We start from the raw sequence: 21400 nt of genomic DNA, 5'->3' as shown, positions 1-21400 counted from the left end.
CGAGACCAAGTAACGAACAATCAAACAAATAGTACAGCGCTGAAATAAATAGATACAGTGCTGTGAAAAAGTATTTGCCCCTTCCTTGGTTGTAGTTTGTTTCACTTAAATGATTCAAATCATTAAACTCGCACAAAGATAACCTTTTAAATTATGATTTTATTTAATATGCTATGCTAATGTACTCATATATAACAATATATATATAGCTATAATTATTAGATTTTAAAAAATAAAAGTCTTATTTGTTTCTTCATCAGGAATGTGGTTGAAATAAGCACACGCGGTGTCGTACCTGGTGTGTGGAGCGCATGAGGATGTAGTTGGTGACTTTGCCGAAAGGGAGGCCCAGGTTAATGACATCGTTCTCAGTGCAGCTGCCCTCGGGGAGATTACAGATGTGCACGACGCGCCCAGGACCCGGCTTCCTAGGCACAAACTGCGGGAGGGGAGAGACGAAGAAAGCATGAATGAAGGAAAAGAAAAAAAACAGAGAAAGAAGGAATAGTGTTGAACTTCTGCGTCTTTACTGAACCCCAGACTGAGAGTCTGAGAATCTGAGAAGACGAGAGTCTGAGAGCCTGGCAACTGGAGAGTTCAAGGGGCCGAGTGTTGAAGAGACCGAAAACTCAAGAGCCTGAGAGAGCCTGGCAGTCTGAGATCCTGAGACAGAGCATGTCTGAGAGTCTGTAACTTTAATGCCGTCTTCTCGCCACTCACACACACTTAATCCGAAGCGAGTCTGCTACATGTCTTTGTCGAGTTGTGAATTCCTTAAGGGCTAAAAATTGTACAGACGAGATTGCCTGAACCCGTGCTGTGGGTCGGTGTGTATGTGATTGACAGGACAAGTGTGTGTGTTGGAACCCGGGACATGTGACTGAAGGGTCATAGGGCACTTCCAGAATGCAGTTTTTAAACACAATAAATGCTTCACACACACAGAGGAAAAAATTCACCACGTACTATGAATATTAAATTATTGAAAGTGAATCAAATCACAATTTCTTAGTCGCTTCATAAAAAAAAATCAGGGAAAAGTCTGCATGCGTTTTAGTTGAAATAAACCAACCATGTTTAAACTGTAAGAATCTGAAGGATGTAGCATGTATTTAAGTTTAAAGAGAAGTTAAACAGATGACTGAAGTCATTTAAGTGAAATAAACGAAATGACTCAAATCACCAAAAAGAATCGCTTTGTTTAAATCTAATATATTGGTGAAAATACTAATCATTAAAAGTAACGTCAACAAACACAATTGAACTAAACAGAGCGAATTTGAGCGTTCACAATCTGCAACGTGTGTGTGTGTGTGTGACTGCTGTGTATTGAGCATTTAGCAATAATTCTCTTAGCGGCTGTTTATCAGAAGGTCACCACCATAAACAGATACAGAAATAGCGTCCGGCAGGCTGTTTATGCAGTTATAAGACGACAATAATCTTCAAGTAGCGCGCTCATGAGCCAAGCTAATAAACCGCGTCTGGATCTTTACACGTTAGCGGGGCGGCCTGGCGAATGCAACGAACGACAGGTGATCGCAGAGGGCCGAGCGCTTCGGGGAGATCTGTTAATGCAAGGCGGCGCGCCTTCTGGGACTGAGACCTGTTTATGAGCTCTCAATCATATGAGGTCACGTACGAGATCATGAGGTCTTTCAGGGGGAAAAAAAAAACATTTATAGAGGATAAAGAATATAAAAAATTCCTCCAAGATGTTGTGCGGATCATTGAACACTTTTTACAGCGGTAGTAAACAGAAAACCACGTCAGGATGAAAAAGACGTAGGTTTTCCTGTTGTGGTTGGGTGATCCTGTGCAAACACACACACACACACACACAATGTTAGTGTCTGGTCTCCTGCTCCGCTCTTGCAGCCACCCATCACATGATTGTACTATCATGCTACTCAGATCTATGAGCTAATTTTAAAAGCGATACTCTGTCGTCATCATCGTGCATAACTTACTAAATCGGAAAGTGAGATATCGCAGGTATCGTGTTATCTTTTCACAAACGCTCCAAAACAAATGTGATCTGTGTGTGAGCCCCTGCTCCAGATACGCCGGCTCTTCCCGGAGCGCATGCTGTAAAATCCTCCCGGCGTGTTCATGGGGTGTTAAATTGGCCTCGGACCCAACAGCAGCCTTTCCTGTTTGTTTACCCTGACAGCTACCCGAGTGTGTCCTCGACCGAGTGCGTCGAATCCGAGCTGTCCCTCAGGACTGGAATGTAACTGCTGTCCTCACAAATGCTTCCAGACCCTCTGGACCAAAGGCCACTTACTAATGACTACAGCTTCAAAATATTTTTTACAGAAATCATGGCTTGATTTTAGTCATATTTGATGAATAAAATGGAACAAAAGAAAACAAAAAAACAATTCTAGCTGCAGAGTGGACCGATGATCTTTATAGCGGGATATAAGTACAAATGAATGACTAACAAATGAAAACTTATAATAGATAGATAGATAGATAGATAGATAGATAGATAGATAGATAGATAGATAGATAGATATGCTGTGTAAAATCTTAGGCATTCTGGTTTTATTTCGTACAAAAATTTGCTATTTGTTTATTTTATATCTTCAATATTACGTAAAAAAAGGGATTTACGGCCATTAGTATTCCAGGCAAAACTATTAATCCAACAGAAATATATCTGTAGAACCAGCAAATTGTGTAAAAGTGCACTTTTCAGACAAAAAAGAAAGTAATAATAATAATAATAATAATAATAATAATAATAAAGCTGTTGGGTTTTGCTGCATGAAATAAAAATGAAAAAAAAAAGAAGGACCGTGTTTGGTTCTGCAGGATGTTCAGTAAAACTCCGCAGCTCATGTCCTGCACACACTGTACCTGAAACTATATTTTAAACAAAGGGACATCACCGATTATTGCCTTTATTTCATTAATTACTGTTTACTGCTTTTTATAATATATTTTTTTAATGTGGACACTTTTTTTCCAGACATCCCTGCTCTACAGACAGACTTTTGCACAGTACTGTAGATGGCGGGCCCAAGCATGGATAAAATGGAAAGGTTGCATCAGAAAGAGCATGTGGCATAAAACAAGTGGCAAGTTGTTGTGCAGATAACAACAACTGTAGATAGATAGATAGATAGATAGATAGATAGATAGATAGATAGATAGATAGATAGATCACAGGAGAATTTAATGAACTATCCATAAGATGTGTCCATATGAGATGCATGTTGATTTGATTAGGATACTTCTAATATACAGTATGTAGTTCCTCCTTTTTTTCCTCGAAGTTAATAAAGCAAAGAAAAATGTTCTGAAGAGTGACAGAAAACCGACTGTCAGAGCTCGAACTAGAGACTCCTTTCTATAAATTACAAACATCTAATAGAAAATGTCACTGTTTTTCTCTTGCTGATCATCCTCTTTCTATCACCCTTCACTACAAGTCCATGTGAGCTGTTAATCTAGAAACAATAAGGCAGGTGATTAGAGCTGTGATTTGATTCAGTTCAATAGAACTAATGTTTACGACTGGTTTTGTCTCAAGCAGGTGTACTGTAGTTCTTAGAAAGTTTGAAGTATCAAAGACTACAAAAAAAGTAATTTCCAGTCTCACACTCCACCATCCAGTCCAGCAGGTGTCAGTGTTGGACATTTCAACTACCCATAAACTCAAAAGAAGCTTTGCAAATATGTTGTGGAAAATGTAATAATTTTCCGCAGAACTGTAGGACTTCGAAAGTCTAAATCAGAACTGAATTGAAAAAAAAGAAAGAGCGAAATTTTTTAAAAAGAAAGTAAGAGCGATTAAATAAATTATAGTTGTAATTATTGATTATTACTCTAATAGCTATAATTGCAGCTCTAATGTTAATGCAAAGCTACAGATTAGTAAATGTTTTATTACCTTAATATTAAGTTTTGTCTTGTATCCTTTCTATATTTCTATAGAAGTTACTCCACATTCATCTGGAATTATTGTAGTAGATTAATTCAATTCAATTTAATTTTATTAGTATAGCGCTTTTAGCAATTGTCATTGTCGCAAAGCAGCTTTAAACAATCAAAAGAATTATTTAAGTTTGGAATGTGAATGTGTATAAATCAAAATGGTCTATAGTCCCTGAGAGCAAGCCGAGGGCGACAGTGACAAGGAAAAAACCCCTGAGATGGCAATAGGACATTAGCATAGCACATAGCACATAGCTTGACCGCTTGCAATAAACCTGCAGGCTGAGCCCTTCACCAGAAAGTGTTAAAACCATGAATATGACATCATCACAGGTTTCTTCTCTCATAGGAACAGGAAGATGAGCAGATGGTAAGACACTCAATAACATTCTTTAAAATATGTGTGAAAATACCCCGAAATACCCCGCTGGGCACTTAATCTCCTAACTAAATGCAGTGTATAAACATATAATTATGATAAATAAATAAATCACTCTCACTCATCATCTATACCGGTTTATCCTGTAATCAGGGTCGCAGACTTCTAAATCATTTTGGATTAAAGTAAATAAATGGCTTATGTGCTACAGTTATACTTTTACACTCCTTATCTTCCACTTACCAAAAAATATAATAAAGTCTAGAACAAATCACGGCAAAATGGATCAGACAAACAGCGTTTTCAGTCAATGTACCCTGATGCACTGTTGAGGTAAGAAGTTATTAAATTATTTGTAATCCTAGCCTGATAAATGGCCAACAGCTGTATGCAGCTGTGAAATCAGCGTGGCACACAAACAGTGGGAAAAAGCAGTCAAACTTAATTAAGTACCACATGGTGGTCTGGGAAATTTCATTTCCGAAATAAATTCTGATAAATATTTAAAAAAATAATAATAATAATAATCACCGATATATAGTTGTGATATATTTTTAATTCTAGTGCCTTGAGTTTCCACTTTCAATTGATTTAAACATCCTTTAAATGGTTAATAGAAACTTATTCCATAGATATCCATCTATTGCCAGCTATCTGCCACATTTGCACTACAACATCTCAAAAACTGTACAAGAAGACCTGAAACAACTGCAAAGAAAATTAAAAAAATGTAGAAAACACAGTTATTTATTTGTTTGTTTGTTTTCTTGTTTTTTTAAAGTATATCCATTAAAAACAAGTTAACTATTGTGTGCACAAGTTTATGATAATGCTAAAATCATACTAAAAATCTTTGGCCTTTTATGAAAAATGAAGAAAGATATTAATGTAATAATAATAATAATAATAATAATAGTATAAACTGGTTGACGATGTAGACGTCAGTAAATGCTATCATTTATATGTAGCTTCCATGTTCATGTTTATCCTTTTAATTAATAATATATTCAATCTCAATAATTTTATTATTAGTGTTATAAATATTAATTGATTTTCTTGTTGTTTTTTAGAGAAAATCATAATAGTTCAAAATGTAATTTATTAACTACGCTACCAGAAAAAATACATATTAGGAAGTACCAATATTTTGAATCATAAAAAAGAAGAAATAAACAGTGAAGCAAACACAAGATATATAAGCCTGTTGCCGGACATATTTTAGTAAAAATTGTAAGCAAAAATGTATTGTTGTATTTGCAGATCATTTCGCTTATTTCTAGAAATAAATGCTTATAATTAACAGAAGTTATCTGCCAACAAAACACAAGTGATTTAAACCTGTCTTTGGCAGTGTTACTATTAGCTACGAATATAACAAAACTGGTAAAATAAACATATTTGTATCCTATAAAAATCACAGCCCTCTGTCTGAGCCCTTCAGCCACTTCGATCTCATGACCTATGACGTATTACTAGAGTTATATCTCAAAACGCATCTGTCCAGTGCTATAAAAAGACTACACAGACAAATAAAACAAAAGTGTGTGTGGAATTAGATCTGTTTGCCACGAGTTAAAGCCACCAGAGCAGTTGTCCTGAAAGTATTCCTACCCCTGGATCACCTCAAAGACAAAACAGCAACTGCACCGCGGCATGAGCAGCTAATAACTAAAAACCGAAAGCAATCAGTAATGAATCAACAGCTGGCGAATCAATGATGAGAAACTGGAAAAATTTCCATGATGGGTCTGTACATTAAAATATATCTTTATGCTAGTCACAAACTGTTCACGCAATCCATCTGTGTCTAGCTCGCAGTATCTGGGGTGATTAATCTCTTCCGTGTTTATCTGTAATTGCTTTCAAGCCGTAGTAATAAGCAGACGGTAATTTGTCAGTCAACAAAGCCGCAGTATTCCCTCTGCCATTTGTTCTGCAACCGGGTGAGTTACATGGGCGGAGGCTAATCGGCTGAGTTATATTCAGATTTAAGGTGACACTTCCTCACTTAACACAGGAACATTAGATTCATCATCACAGCATGGGATGAAAATGATATTCATTCCAAAAGCAAGTACCCAATATAGCATCAACTGCTTTGAATCAGTGCCTTGATAGGATGAAGTAAATTCCAAGTAAATCCTAGATCATTTGCTCTGGCTTTCATTGATAAGATTTGTGAAAACTGATGATGTCTCAGACATCTATGGCTGACCTTTGTTCCCGGCTGGTGTGAGGTAAATCCCGCCCCCGAGAGAGGAAATGACTTCATAGATGCAGCTGGTAAAAAAGAGGTTCCTCCAGTCGAAACATCTGCAGAACCAAATAAACAAAGGTCATGATCAAGAAACCTTGTGTTGTATGTAATGCTAGATTTTTAAGGTCACCTTTAAAATTCTGGTTGCTTGGGTCATAAAGAGGTTGTTTCCCCGTGTTTTTGACTAATCCTTCTCTAACGTTACATTTTCCATAATCTCTACTCACCGAGTGATGTGACTTTCTTCTACTTCATCCTCCTCGTCTCTCACACATGTTTTGTTTCACATCTAAAACTTTCAGAACTCATCAAGTCTAAAGCGCGCTTCGCTTCCTAGGACGCCGTGACCGCCATTGCTCAACCGACTCTGCCCACTGTTATAAATAAATGCTGTCCTGCGAGCGATCCTGCAGGCCACGTGCTCTGGCTGCGACCCGAATGACTGCCCCTAAAAATACATCCTAGCCTCAATATCACGCCTCATTTCTCTCAGACCCTCCTCTTTTGTTACCAAACATACTGCACAAAGGGGAAACTCCTTGATTCAGCTTACCTTGGCCAGCGCTGGACGAGTATGCCATGGTGTTGTTATTCAAAGCTGAGCCGAGGCATCCTTCCGAGGTGACGGGAAAGTGCAGGGCTCCGAGTGCAGGGCTGTAAGAGGGACAGCGCTGCTTTTAGACCCCAAATCCCACAGCAGTCTCACTGGCTCTTATCTCATGACCCGGCTCAGATGTAGGTCATTACTTTGGTAAACATAGTGTCAGACTACTACCTAACACCTCAACCTTTTTTAATAGGGTTAATTAATGGGCTAAAGTAAGGTTATTTTGGTTACTTATCTTATTGGCATAAAAATCCATCCACTTTCATTTAATGCAAGAGATAAAATAATATATATGCTACGCCTAAACCAGACAGCCAAGCCTATAAACATCTTTCTTGTTTTAGCAGCAAAACTCTATACACTCACTTCTCCTAATAGCCACAAACATTTTCTCTTAACTCCAAATCTAACTACATAAAGTAAAGGTACTTTGTCTCTTTACTTACCCATCGGTGTACAGCGAGCAATTCTGTATATGCAACTTGCCCTTTACATGCTGGTCCCAATCCTGAAAAGGTGATACACATACACAGTCCATTAGTCAGCAATGATTGTCCCTGGATCCTCTTTTCCACTGTATGCGATTCCACAGTTCGGCATAGAGAACCGAGTCATGCAGAGCAAGAATGCTGAATGAAGGAGTGATATGAAAGCAGCACTCCTAAACAGTGGTGCACATCCTGCCCCCAACGCCTGCCTCCAATCTTTTCAAGCCAGCTGCTATCTCAGCTTTCACACTAACCTGAGAACAATTGACGCTGTGATTAAGCATGCAGCAGAAGGTCATTTATGTGTCAGTTGCAGCTGTTACTCATCACCTTTTCTATCATAAAACGCCTCTCTCTCAAGTTTTATAAAGAAGATCAGAAACCGTTGTTTTTATTCTTTTTTTGTAAAAGGGTTGTCATGACCAAGAGGAGTAAATAAGACTATTACATGCCATTGTATTGGGGCCAGGGGTAGCTCAGTGGTTAAGGCATTGGACTACGGTTCGGAAGATCCCAGGTTCAAACCCCACAACCACCAAGTTGCCACTGTTGGGCCCTTGAGCAAGGCCCTTAACCCTCAACTGCTCAGATGTGTAATGAGATAAAAATGTAAGTCGCTCTGGATAAGAGCGTCTGCCAAATGCCCAAATGTAAATGTACATGCTAGCCCCGTTTCCCTGACACAACCCCCACCCCACCTGTGAAGCACTTGATTGGTTACTCTCACTCACCTTCAAATTGTAAACCTTCTTTTCACAAATGGTGCACTGGTGTGGTAGGTGCGATGGCGTGATGCCATGATAGTCGTTGATCTGGTGCGCTTGTAATGTCATCCTTAGCCCCTCCTCACCCGTCTGTTGCTGTGAGTATCCCACAAACCCCTGCTGACCACCAGTTGTGCTAAACCCAAGGCCTCCTGCTTGGTTAAACTTGGGCTCACTAGTGGGCTCCTCAGGATTGTATAGTTCAGCTCGAGGAGCAATAAATCCTTGTGTGGAAGGCACCCATGTATTGCTCATAACACCCGTTCCTACATCCAGTTTACTTGAGATGGGAAAGCTGTTTGAGTTTTTCCATTGTTCTGTATGGCCAGAGTCTTGGACTTGACCCTCAGATGAGTAGAGGTCTCTTGGGTAGTTGTTTTGGTTTTTGGTTTTGGGGCCACCAATGCTTCCATACTGTCCTCCTTCACCTGCTTTACTGGCCCCTGCTGTGGTTCCACCCAGAAACCCCGCCTGAAATTTGCTGGCCTTATTCCCACATTCCCCATGTGGGTTGACATTCTGGTTCAGGTTTCCGCTTCCTCCATAGTGATTCATTCGGATTCCTGCATGATTCTGAGCAAACGTACCCCCTACCAGGGTGCCTAGTGGGGTGGCAGGAGGGGGAAAGGTTATGGGTGTGGAAGGAAAGCCTGTTCCTGACGCCTGGGGGATGCTGGAGCCCCTAAGCTGGTTAAATAGTGGCTGTGACATGGCCACATTGGAGAGGACTTGATTGAGAACTGTGGCGGCAGCAGCAGTGTTGCTACTCTGGGCGAGTTTGAGGCGTTGCAGGGTGAGCTGGGCCTGGAGCTGGGCCAGCTGCAAACTGGCCGGAGTAAGCAGCAGAGTTTGTCCGGCTCCACCAACAGGAAGCACCTTCTTATCAAACTTATCTCCTGAACCAGTACTGTAAGGAGAGTCAGGACTATGAGTCAGTTCAGTGTGCAAAGAGAGGACAAAAGTAAAATGAAACATCAAAGAAGTCAAGTGGTCTAGATATTCCTTATGTAATTTTGGGTTTATCAATGTTTTACGAATATGTGTAACTCTGCAAGTTCCAGTACAGGGAGTGCTGGTTATGTCTGCTATATATTTTTTAAGTGATTAGGAACGGGACATTGTGCTACAGTTATAAAATCTGATATACTATTGGGCTACAAAGGGTTACAAGAGGTGTTACATCATTACATCATTTACATGATCCGGATAAATAAAAACTCCAGAAATATTTAGAGAGGTATGGCTTTTGTATGATTAGTTCACTAATGTTGTTTTATAGCAAATGTCATGTTTACAGTAAAATACCAGGAAACACAGTTTAAAAATGGATAATTTAATGTTTTATGTGTAAGTAAAGATGACAAACCTTGTGTCGGCATCCCAAAAATAGTAAAATGCTTTTGTGGCCTCAAATTTACCAAGCTTCTTTCTTTCTTTGTTTCTTTCTTTTTAGGGCAAACGTAAAAAAAAAAGTAGCGGTGGTTGAGTCATTGCAAGGTACAGCAGCCTTAAAAGTTTTTTTGCAGATTATTTATTGATTAATTTTTGCATCCCAGTTTGCACGAAATTATTTTGCCTACCAAGCCCTATACTGTAAGATTTGCATTATTTATGAACTTATTACTATAATATTGGTGTTAATTTTTTTAAACCCGCCAGACCTTGAGGAGAATAAACTATACTGGAAGTAAATAAATAAATAATGAAAATCCTCAGATCCTCAATATAGAAATAAATAAACCCTAAACAGAAGACGTAGCTTATGTAAGTATACATTGGGATAAGAAACTGGGCACTCTGGCTGGTGTCCTGATTTACTGTCATTGCCTGTTTCTCTCTACTGATTTATGTGTTTATATGCCACCTAACTTTAGCATGCAGTAACCCTAATCAAAGCGTGTACAGTATCCTAATCATTCCTCCCTTCTCGTCACGCATACTAGGTAACGTTCAGATAAAGGCGAAATCCCAAAGCAGGGAACTGTATGACCCGTTGCCAGGTTTTTGCATATATCAGATTGAATCAAGGTCCCTTAAATAGCAAGTGACACAATTAGGCATCAGGATTCATTTCCTTTCAAAAGCAAAACATGATCCTCCAAGCGTTCACATGTCCTGTCAAGGAACAAGATTGCAGTCTACATTTTTTTTTTTTTAATTGGAATTTGTACAGCCTAACCTTATAGGAGGATTAACACCTCAGCACTGGGTTGTTCGAGGCGTCTAGGGTTTTGATAAGGACTCATATTACTGTTTTCAGATCGTAAAATCCAACCCTAGACAAGCCGCTAACTAACCGTTGTTTGATGCAGAGCGTGTTAATAAGGCAATAGTCTGTTGCTTCGAATGTTCATCCTATTGTCACTAAAAGTCTAAAAAGAAATCATGACCAAATTGTTCAGGCATACGGTAAGGACACTGATCCGGTGCTGAAGAAGACGAGCCTGATGAATGAGCTGCTGGAATGTGAAAGGACATATCCGTACTGAGTTGCAATAATTGCAATCTATCAGTGGCACCTCGCTGAAGAAGCAGCTGAATGAGATTTACAAATTGCCAGACTTTTCAAATCAGATCGTAAATCTTGCCAAACAATTTACGTCTAGCAGGAGTGTCTTTAGGCGTAGTTAAATATACGTCACTGAATTAAGAAAGGAGCCATTATTTACGGTGTGACGTACCATTCAGAAATGTGATTTTCCGGGTAAAGCATGCCTGTAAGTCCGTGCAGCTGTTGTGCTTCAGGACAGCTGTCTCAGACAGAGATCTGCCGGTGGCTGCAGAAGGTCTTGCTTTATGGCTTACAAGCAGTAAAACATCAACATAAATGATGGTAGCCATACCTATGCCCTTTCAGATCACTTCGAATTGCAAGGTTACACCAGTCTGACGTGCAAACCAACAGCTATCAAGTTCTGAAATGTTCACATGCAGACAGGAACGATCTGCAGGGTTAGGTCTGTGCCAAGGATAATCCCAAAGTCTTTATGTATTTGTAGTGGCGCAAATAAATCTGGCACTAACTCTAGGTTGCAGGAGAATTTCCACTCATTCTGCAGCTACATTTAAAGTGGACTCGCCAAACGTTACGTTATAGAAGACAAAAAAAATAAATCTGAAAAAAAAAAAACATCGCAGCTTTTCCATGAGCTAACACTGGATACTACTTCCATAAAAGCATAAATGAACTTCTCTTTCCATGCACAAAATTTTACCATATCTATAATTACATGTTTTCCAATCTTGTTTAATCAACACCTCCTAAGAATTTGAGAAAACAGCACTATGGTTTGTTTCATGCATTTATTTTTTGTTTAATGCGCATGAAGTTGCGAAATTTTCCCAAATCCATCCTTAGTGAAAAAAGCATTCAAGTGGTCAAGTGTTAGTGTAAATTAACGCGTTAACTCTGACAGAAGTTAGACTGCATTTTTACGCCGAGTCAAGGCTTATTATCAAAGCCCTCATATGGAAATGTCACCGATTTTACACACGTCTGGTTAAATCTTGTCCGGAGGCTATGCATGCCAGTGCATTTGATAAATTAGATAAAACCAGATGTTTCCTTGTTGTGATTCTGAAGCTTTTAGTGTATGAATGTATGAATCATAGCATGCTGTCAAGACGAATTACACCGTGAAACTATTTAACTTCCCACATGTACAGTTTGTTTAGAAACACTAGAAGTGGAGAAAAGTTATGACCTTCTGTTCGGTTAAGTAAAAATGACTCGATCGCCAAGAACTCGCCAATAAAACTTAAAAATCTTAGCTAACTGATCGGAATATTTTTTATGCAAATTACATAACTCTCTAAAATCAAAAATTTTTACTTGACTAAAGTTTGATACACAGTGACAAACCAAATGTTTAGCAACTTGGCATCAGGTTTAAAGAAGTAAAGAAGAACATGCATAAATACACCTTTATTTTACACCTCATTATAGGTAAATTTTCCTCATTATACCTGTAGGTCCGTTCCAAACATGGAAACCCGGGCCAGACTAACTCAAAAACATTACGCCATCCACAGATCTAATTCTAGCTTGACGCTCAAGTTCAAGCAGTCATGCACGCAACCGATACCACTCTGTTATCACAAATAGAATATGATTCTGTCTGGTCAACATACCAGCCTGATCATCCATGATACTAAAATTAACACCCTGTCCTCTACAGCACTCCTGCGGAGCGTGCGTAAACCTTCGTTAAATCCCAGAAAGAGTTTATGAAATTTATACTGTTCTGCATTTCTTTTATTATATATTTATCGTTTATTCATTTTACAATGTAATTATTAGTAATATGAGTGGATGACGTACACCCTTATAAAATAATGCTTTTCAATGTTAGTTTTTAGTTAATCTTGTCTAACTTACCCCATATTGTCTAAAGACTAACATAAGTTATTAATAACAAGAGTTTCTAAAAATAACAAGAGTTTTATTGTTGAATTTTTACCCTATTGCAACAGGTCAGGAAAGAGAAAGCCAAAATGAAATGTTATACACTCAAGTAACATTTTATAATAATAGCACAGAATATCTGACTTTTTAGTTCGATTTATGTGTAAATAAAAAAAACTAAAAAAAAAACACAAATGAAATAAAAGTAAATTAACTGAAATTTAGGTTTTGGAATCTGGTGAAACTATGAAATATTTCCATTAGAATTTAAAAACAGCTATACTTATATGAACTGTCAAGAATTCTTACAAACCAAACTCTAAAATTTAAAACTGTATATATTTTGTCAATTTTAAAGAGTTTCAGATTTATGTATTAAAGTATATAATCATCCCATCCACCCATTCAGTCGACCATTTTGTGCCTGTGTGACAAAAATCATTCTTAAATCATTCTTACAGTAAATCAATCATATCACATGTCATCACAAGGTCAAAATTTTTTATACAGTAGTTTGTAAAAAAGATTGCTTTCAAATCTTTTTTTCTCAGATCAAAAATGAAAACCTTCTCAGTCACTTTCCAGACACTTTCTAATTTCCAAATAAACAGAAACTAACTAATAAAACTAATCCATGTCTAAAAATAAGTTTGTACAAAAGACAAAAAAAGTCATCTATCAAAAAATGTGTTATTTGTAAACTTTTTTATTTTATTAGAATGGATCTAAAATAAAAATTCAATGGAGCAGTCAGCATATATTTATGTTATAGTTACTACTAACGATCCTTTTAGTATTTGCCAGACTGTAATAAAGCCATGTGTTAATGATCTGTTATTTAATATACTGCACTACAACATTGGCCAAATTTGAAGCCAACAATTGATGTACCCTTTTCAGAATGACCGAGGAGTGTTTCGCGGTATCATTAATGTCTTTAGTCTTATTCCATCAGCAATGAACAGCACAGATTTAAATCATAAAATTTAATTAATTGACTTTTCATAACTACAGTCATTTGGACATCATAAACAAGCAGTCAGTGCTACAAATATAAAATGTCTGTAAAAATGATTATTCACTGCATTACTGAATGCTGCTATTTTCTTTTAGTTTTTAACAAACGTAGAAATTGCTTAAAAACGTAACATTGCGTTTGTCATATTTTTTAATTATAAAAAATGTAAACAACAAAAATATAAATAATTAGTGAAAGTGATGTGTTCTATTTTTATATCAATTAAAATGAACTTTTATTCACTTTTATTTATCTTTCTTTTCTGTATTAATTTAGCAACTGAATATATTTCATTCAGCACTTGAACAACAAACAGACAAGTGAGCTTTTCACCATGGACGTTAAGTAGAAGTGATTGTAGCGGACACTGCATGGGAATCCCACTGTCACTGAAGGAATTGATAAAGGGAGTGTTTTACAGCGGGTCCCTTGCGTCCGTCATCATTCTTCACACACTTCTAAATAAAGCCTCATGTTTCAGTACCAGCTGGGCCAGTACTATATACATATAAACACACATACATATACACACCCAAACCCTCTCTTCTTTTACTTATGTGATACCTTTTTTTTTTTTTTTTTACAAGAAAATCAGATATGTTTAAGGTGCCGTACACAATTCAGCTATAATAACAATATCGGATGTGAAGATTTACACAGATGTTATACACTGAAATTAAAAGTAATAAAATAAATAACTGAATTTTTGTGGAATATAATAACATAAAATTTTGCTATAATTGCTTAGTTTTATATATTTATATATTTATAATTGTATATATATATATATATATATATATATATATATATATATATATATATATATATATATATATATATATATATATCAGGTCACTGGCAGCAGACACACCTGAATTGGATATTTGAATAATAATAATAATGCTGTGCAAGAGATTGTGTTTTGGAAATTGAAATTCAGGTCCAAAAAATGTATATATATATATATATATATATATATATATATATATATATATAGAGAGAGAGAGAGAGAGAGAGAGAGAGAGAGAGAAACTTAGCCACTGCATTAAGAACTTCACCAACACTTTGGGACATAGACTTTAAAACAAGTAACACACCAGAGGAGCTTTGCTTTACCATTTGTTTTACTATTTGTTTGCTCAATCAACATTATTACCTTATCTTACTAAACTTATTTTGTTTATGAATTTAAAATTCATAAAAAAAATTTTTAAAAAATTTTAACATAGTGTTACATACAATATAAAATATCTATCAAAATATACATTATATATTTAAACTTGATAATTGTAACACAATGAGTATATTTATATTCTTATACATGTTGTAAATAAAGTTATATAAATAATCCATTATAATAAGTGCTGTGTAATAAATTTCAGTATTAGCATGAATATTATCATTAATTTTATGTTAGTGTGTACAAGTGACTTTATGTGTCTTAACATTATGTATATTTCTAGAATAGAAAGGCTAGAATATAGTTACAACTTTACACTTAAAAATATTATTCAAAAGAATTTTCAATGTTCAATAAAAATGTACAATAAAAATGTTTCTACGTTTGTTCATTTTACTTTATTCAAACATTTTTTAAAGATACATTTAACTTTAAATGCGATGACTGTAATTTCATAGGGAACCATTACTTAAAATAAATCTAATGCCAAAGTAAGTCCAAAGTTCATATAAGCACAACATCAGTTACACACAGCACTTAGCGATGTCATCGTCATTGTATTAGATTTCAGTCTGTTATTTATGTTTGTGTTCTCATTTAAAAGTTCTGCTCGGTGTTACACTTTCTCTGACAAGCATTTAACTTCAATTTCAGTACCTTGTTTTTTAAGTTCAAAATCTTTGCAGCTTATTAATTTAATTTAATTGAATATTCTACTGTTGCATCATGGACTTAAATTACAGAAGTTGACTTGATGACTGAATTTTTTTTTTTTTTTTATTAGAGCATTGAGTTTATCTGTAGTGTTTTAGCACGTTTGTCTTAGCATCAAACTGTTGTTAGGATGCAACAATTTAATTAAGAGTAATTATAGTATAATGTATTTTTCCTGAAAATGTTGTACTACTTACCCCGAAATTACTTTCCTGATTATTCAATTATGAATATTTTTAAGTAAATGTCTGAACTGTTTGAATTTAATACCAAAACATCCTACACACGTATTATTACATCTAAAATAATAATTTTTAGTTTTAGTAGTAGCATTTAGTGTTATTTATTAAAATAACAAACAAATTAAGCTGCAATTTTACTTAATGGTTTATTTAAAAATAGTCCAATATACTGTATATTTATTTTTAGTGTATTGCATTCCATCTCTCCAATGTTTTAAAAATATATTATGATAAAATTAAAATTTATTTAAAATCAATGATAATTTTAACTGAATAGACACATTTCCATAATTTTCTTTTGATTCTGTAAAGCTGTTTTGCGAAAATGATCAACGTTAAAAATATTTTTCATAAAATTGAATTGAAAGATAATATGAAATAAAAAAAAATCTTTAATTAGTTTTTCTGAAAAATGTATATAGAAGAGTGGCTACATTTGAAATATAATATTTATAAATGTTAATAAAACTAAAAAGGCATGGCAAATGTTAAAATCCTACATGCATATTTGTAGTGTTATATAGAATACAATTTTAAATATATAGTTATAAGTTTAGCTTTTTTTTTACATTTAACACAACATTAAACAAATTTATTTAACACAACATTTCTTTAAATACTGCGCATTTAGCTTAACTTCAAAAGCTATGGCTAAAATGTTAATGACTATTATACAAAAATATAACACAAATTACAACATGATATGCTTAGAATAAAATTTGCGACTGGTAACAGGTTTTTTCTTCTAAAAACAGACAATAAAAGTATCCAGTCACAAACTTGAGAAAGAATAAAAAAAGAAAGATTATCTGTTTGTAATAAAACTCTGCCATCACATTATAACATTTGTATTAAAAAAAGACTTTAAATAAAAAGCCTGGAAAAGAAGTTTAACTACACCGTTCTTTGATGTTTAATGAGATGCACCTAGAATAAAGAGTTTCTTTACAAACCTATAAACACACACACACACACACACACACACGCAGACAGTCGCAGCCGCTCCAAAAACTGGACAATAGGAACTGATAAATTAGCCATGGAGATGAGTGAGGACTGAAAGACAAGTGTGGATAAGAATGTGCTAAACCACACACCTCTCTGAACACGTCAATGAGACCTTTCTATCTCTTCCTCTCAAACACACACACACACACACTTTCAATTCACCAATATGGACAAAAAGAATAAAAGGACAAAGACTGACCTGCTCATTGGACGTGCACTAGCTTTTTGGCACACGTGTCTCCTTACTGTGACCTCCACTTACCACACACACACACACATACACACACACACACTCATAGCTGCCCTGCCTGGTCTATGTGTGTGACTGATTCTAGCAGGCTGCTTTATGACTGCATGACGGGCTGCGAAATGCCACGAGTGCTTAGCAAAACCCGGGGACAAGCACAATTCCAGATACTAACAACGCAGAAACAAATAAATCTATATATTTTTTGTAATAACGTCATCATTTCAAATGCAATATATCATACAAGTTACACTTTCAAGACTGCGGTGTTTGAGTTTGTAGCAGTGGAATCATTTGCATAGAATTTTTCCTTAACTTATATTTATTTATTTATTTATTTATTTATTTATTTTTATCAAATATTGGAATCTTTTCCCCCACATTTTCTCCATCTTCTTTTAAAGTTGCACTGTATGTATCGTGAGATTTTTTTCTGCTGTGGTTGAAGTAAAAAAAATATATAATATAAAATAAAATGCATTTTAGCATGTTGCAAAATTTAAAAATATCACACAATCACTTTAAAAAAAAACTAATATATAAATAGAACTTTAAAATGGAAACTGCTAATTAATAACTTTTTACTGTAAGAGTAAACTTTTCAAGAATACTGTAAATTCATCACGGCGATAAATCCATCATCTCCTAACATCACCCTGATGTACACTGACGAAGTGCGTTGCTCAGTTATGCAGAATTTATGGGAATGCCTTTTTCAAATGCGGCGCGCGTCAAACCGTCCCAACCTACAGACACCAGAAGGCAGCTGTCCTTATTCTGCGTTCTGAATGGACCATAGGGGACGCGTGGACATTTAAAAGTCTCCACGATGTCTAAGATTGTAACCCGGAGCCAGTTTTGGGAGTCGGATTCCTGTTCCTGCCCGGAATCTGGTGTCTGGTTCTGTTGTGATGCTTTTGTAAAGAGTGGTTGTTTGAGTTACTGTAATCTTGCTGGACTTTACTAAACCTGTTAGATCAGCTTCAGAAATTGGACCCTTGATTGTGAGAATCTGTTCTATGTCAGGTGACATAATAAAAAATTCTGCCTGTCTGTCTGTCTGTCTGTCTGTCATCGGGGGGGTTAAAACACAACGCCAGCATGTGCCACTTCACAGCAGAAAGTTGCTTTGTTTATTAACAGTGAGCACTACATCAAGGTCAGGGTCAGGGTCGTAACCTCTCCTGGGAATGCGGGGACATCATGGCGCTCAAACACATTTCTGCAGTATACACATATTCACGCCTACAGGCATTTTTGTGGACCCACTCATCAGCAAGTCATCAGCATTTTTAAGGAGGTGAAGGAAACCGGAGAACATGTGGAGATCACATGAAACGCTACGCAGACAGTAACCCCAGCTCAGGAACCAACACTGGGCGCTAATTTGTCTAAATTTTTATGGTGTATTTTTTGCACCAGAGCTGCAAGACCGCAATAACTAATCAAATTATAGAAGTGTGAATAACGGACTACTGCATTATCGTTTCACCTTCAAAGGAAGCCACGCCTCTTGAGTTTAATCAAGTGCTAAGGGATTACTGTAGCCTGGCTTATGACGTTAGCTAGCTTCATACTTTGCATTACAGGTTTCCATTTTGAATGTTCTAGCTACTAGTTCTTCAATTTATTAACAGGGAGCTGATTATACATCAAGTGTTTATCAGAGATGGGTGAATAAGTCGGTTTAGTTATGAATCATAATTCTTTTGTGTTTGATCAGACATGAACGATCACGCTGGAACGATCCTGTGCCGAGTGCATGAGCTTCCCAGTGCTGCAACAGAAACGTGGTTTTTCAAATCAGCCTTTCACTCCAAACCCTGCGAGCGACTTAGTCTTAAACACACCTGTTACACACACTTACACCCGCCTTCAAAACTTCATGTGCACTAATGAGTCACGAAAACAAGGGAATCAGAAGCCGCGGGTTAAGCCGTGCTTAAGACTGTGGAGTCATTTGAAGCAGTAAAATTCTCTTAGTGTAGCTAGATCAACATATCTCTCCACTCTTATAGAAGAAAATAAAAATAATCCTAGATTCTTATTTAATGCTGTAGCCAAATTAACCAGAAATAAGACCACTGCAGAAATCTCCACAACAACATCATGCAATAGTGAGGACTTCATGAACTTTTTTAATAATAAAATTGTAAATATTAGGCATAAAATTGAGGTTTTGAAACCGATCAATGTAATTGATGCAGATGTTAATCTATCCATGTCAGACCAGAACCTAGAATACTTTACTCCCCTTGAAGAGAATGAACTAATTTCACTCATCTCTTCTTCAAATTCATCAACCTGTATATTAGATCCTGTACCGTCACATTTTCTTAAACAGATAGTACCAGCAATAATAGAACCCCTGTTGAGAATAATTAATTCTTCACTCAGCATTGGATATGTTCCAAAATCTTTTAAATTAGCAGTTATCAAACCAATAATTAAGAAACCTGACCTCGACCCCTGTCAGCTGTCCAGTTACAGACCAATATCAAACCTCCCCTTTATCTCTAAGATCCTGGAAAAGATAGTAGCGGAGCAGCTATGCTCATATATACATAGGAATGGCATACATGAACTGTATCAGTCAGGATTTAGGCCTCATCACAGTACAGAGACGGCGCTCGTTAAAGTAGTAAATGACATTTTATTGGCCTCTGATCAGGGTTGTGTAACTATGCTTGTATTACTTGACCTCAGTGCAGCTTTTGACACTGTTGATCACGCTATTCTTCTTCACAGATTAGAAAATGTAGTGGGAATTAAGGGTACAGCCCTCTCCTGGCTCAGATCCTATCTGACCCATCGTTATCAGTATGTAGACTTAAATGGTGATTATTCTGCATGTTCTCTAGTGGAGTTTGGCGTTCCGCAGGGTTCAGTTTTAGGTCCACTGCTTTTTTCCCTTTACATGCTTCCTCTGGGCAACATAATCCGTAAGCATGGTATTAGTTTTCATTGTTATGCTGATGATACACAGTTATATGTCTCAGCAAAACCTGATGAGAAAAAACAGCTTACTAAAATTGAGCAATGTGTGCAGGACATAAGAAATTGGATGCTAACTAACTTCCTTCTGCTAAATCCGGATAAGACAGAAGTTCTAGTCATAGGACCGCATACAGCTAGGAGTAAAATTTTAGATCATACCGTAACTTTAGATGGCCTTTCTGTTCCATCAAATGCAACAGTGAAAGACCTTGGTGTGATTATTGATTCCAGCCTTTCATTTGAAGCACATGTAGATAATATTACCAGGATAGCATTCTTTCACCTCAGAAATATTGCCAGAATAAGAAATTTATTGTCGCTAAACGACGCAGAAAAACTAGTTCATGCTTTTATCACCTCTAGGTTGGACTATTGTAATGCCTTACTGTCTGGTTGTTCAGCTAGATGCATAAATAAGCTTCAGCTAGTCCAGAATGCAGCAGCGAGAGTCCTCACCAGAACCAGAAGATATGAGCACATCACCCCTATCTTATCTTCACTCCATTGGCTCCCTGTGAAATTTCGCATTGATTTTAAAATACTACTCTTGACATATAAAGCATTAAATGGTCTCGCGCCGCAGTACCTGAGCGAACTGCTAGTGTCTTACGATCCGCCACGCCTACTTCGATCAAAGGATGCAGGCTGCTTGTCAGTACCGCGTATTATGAAAAATACAGCTGGGGGCAGAGCTTTTTCTTACAAAGCCCCAAAGTTATGGAATAGTCTTCCAAATAGTGTTCGGGACTCAGACACAGTCTCAGTGTTTAAGTCCAGGCTAAAAACCTATTTATTTAGCCGAGCATTTTTATAAATAGATTTGCCATAGGTAAAGGAGCAGATCTGGGGGACTCATGGACGTAGAGTATTATGGTGAACTGGTATGTTTGGATGCTGTCTTCCTCACTCTCATTGATCACACAGGTTTGCTGATGGTGAGGTGATTGCTTGCTTTACATGTCAGGAAGCCCTCATGTTTGTGTTTCCTTCTGGCTCTCCCTTTTAGTTATGCTGTCATAGTTAGTCCTGCCGGAGTCTCTGCTTGCACTCTACAGTTAATATACATTCACATTATACATTGTGTGACTGTGACCATACCTAACTGCCATCTTTCCTCTTCTTCTCTTCCCCCCCTCTTTCTTTTTCCTC

The 21400-nt window shown here is 36.5% G+C and overlaps 1 protein-coding gene across 2 annotated transcripts in view; it reads right to left on the bottom strand.

Annotated features, from left to right (window-relative positions):
- Window positions 1-21400, bottom strand: part of rbm20 (RNA binding motif protein 20) — a 51901-nt gene that overhangs the window by 9369 nt on the left and 21132 nt on the right. The window contains exons 1-6 of one of the 2 annotated variants that reach the window (XM_053493443.1): window positions 17207-17264; window positions 8408-9347; window positions 7635-7696; window positions 7135-7235; window positions 6540-6637; window positions 296-439 (exon numbers count right to left, since the gene is read on the bottom strand). In XM_053493443.1, coding sequence (XP_053349418.1) covers window positions 296-439; window positions 6540-6637; window positions 7135-7235; window positions 7635-7696; window positions 8408-9347; window positions 17207-17214 — 1353 coding nt within the window. In that variant the 5' untranslated portion in view covers window positions 17215-17264. Of the gene's footprint in view, window positions 1-295; window positions 440-6539; window positions 6638-7134; window positions 7236-7634; window positions 7697-8407; window positions 9348-17206; window positions 17265-21400 lie in introns of those variants that run through there. The other variant, XM_053493442.1, reaches the window with a different exon arrangement.

This window comes from Clarias gariepinus, chromosome 3, assembly GCF_024256425.1.
Source record: "Clarias gariepinus isolate MV-2021 ecotype Netherlands chromosome 3, CGAR_prim_01v2, whole genome shotgun sequence".
NCBI classification, from domain to species: Eukaryota; Metazoa; Chordata; class Actinopteri; order Siluriformes; family Clariidae; genus Clarias; species Clarias gariepinus.
This window is presented reverse-complemented; position numbering and strand designations above follow the sequence as displayed.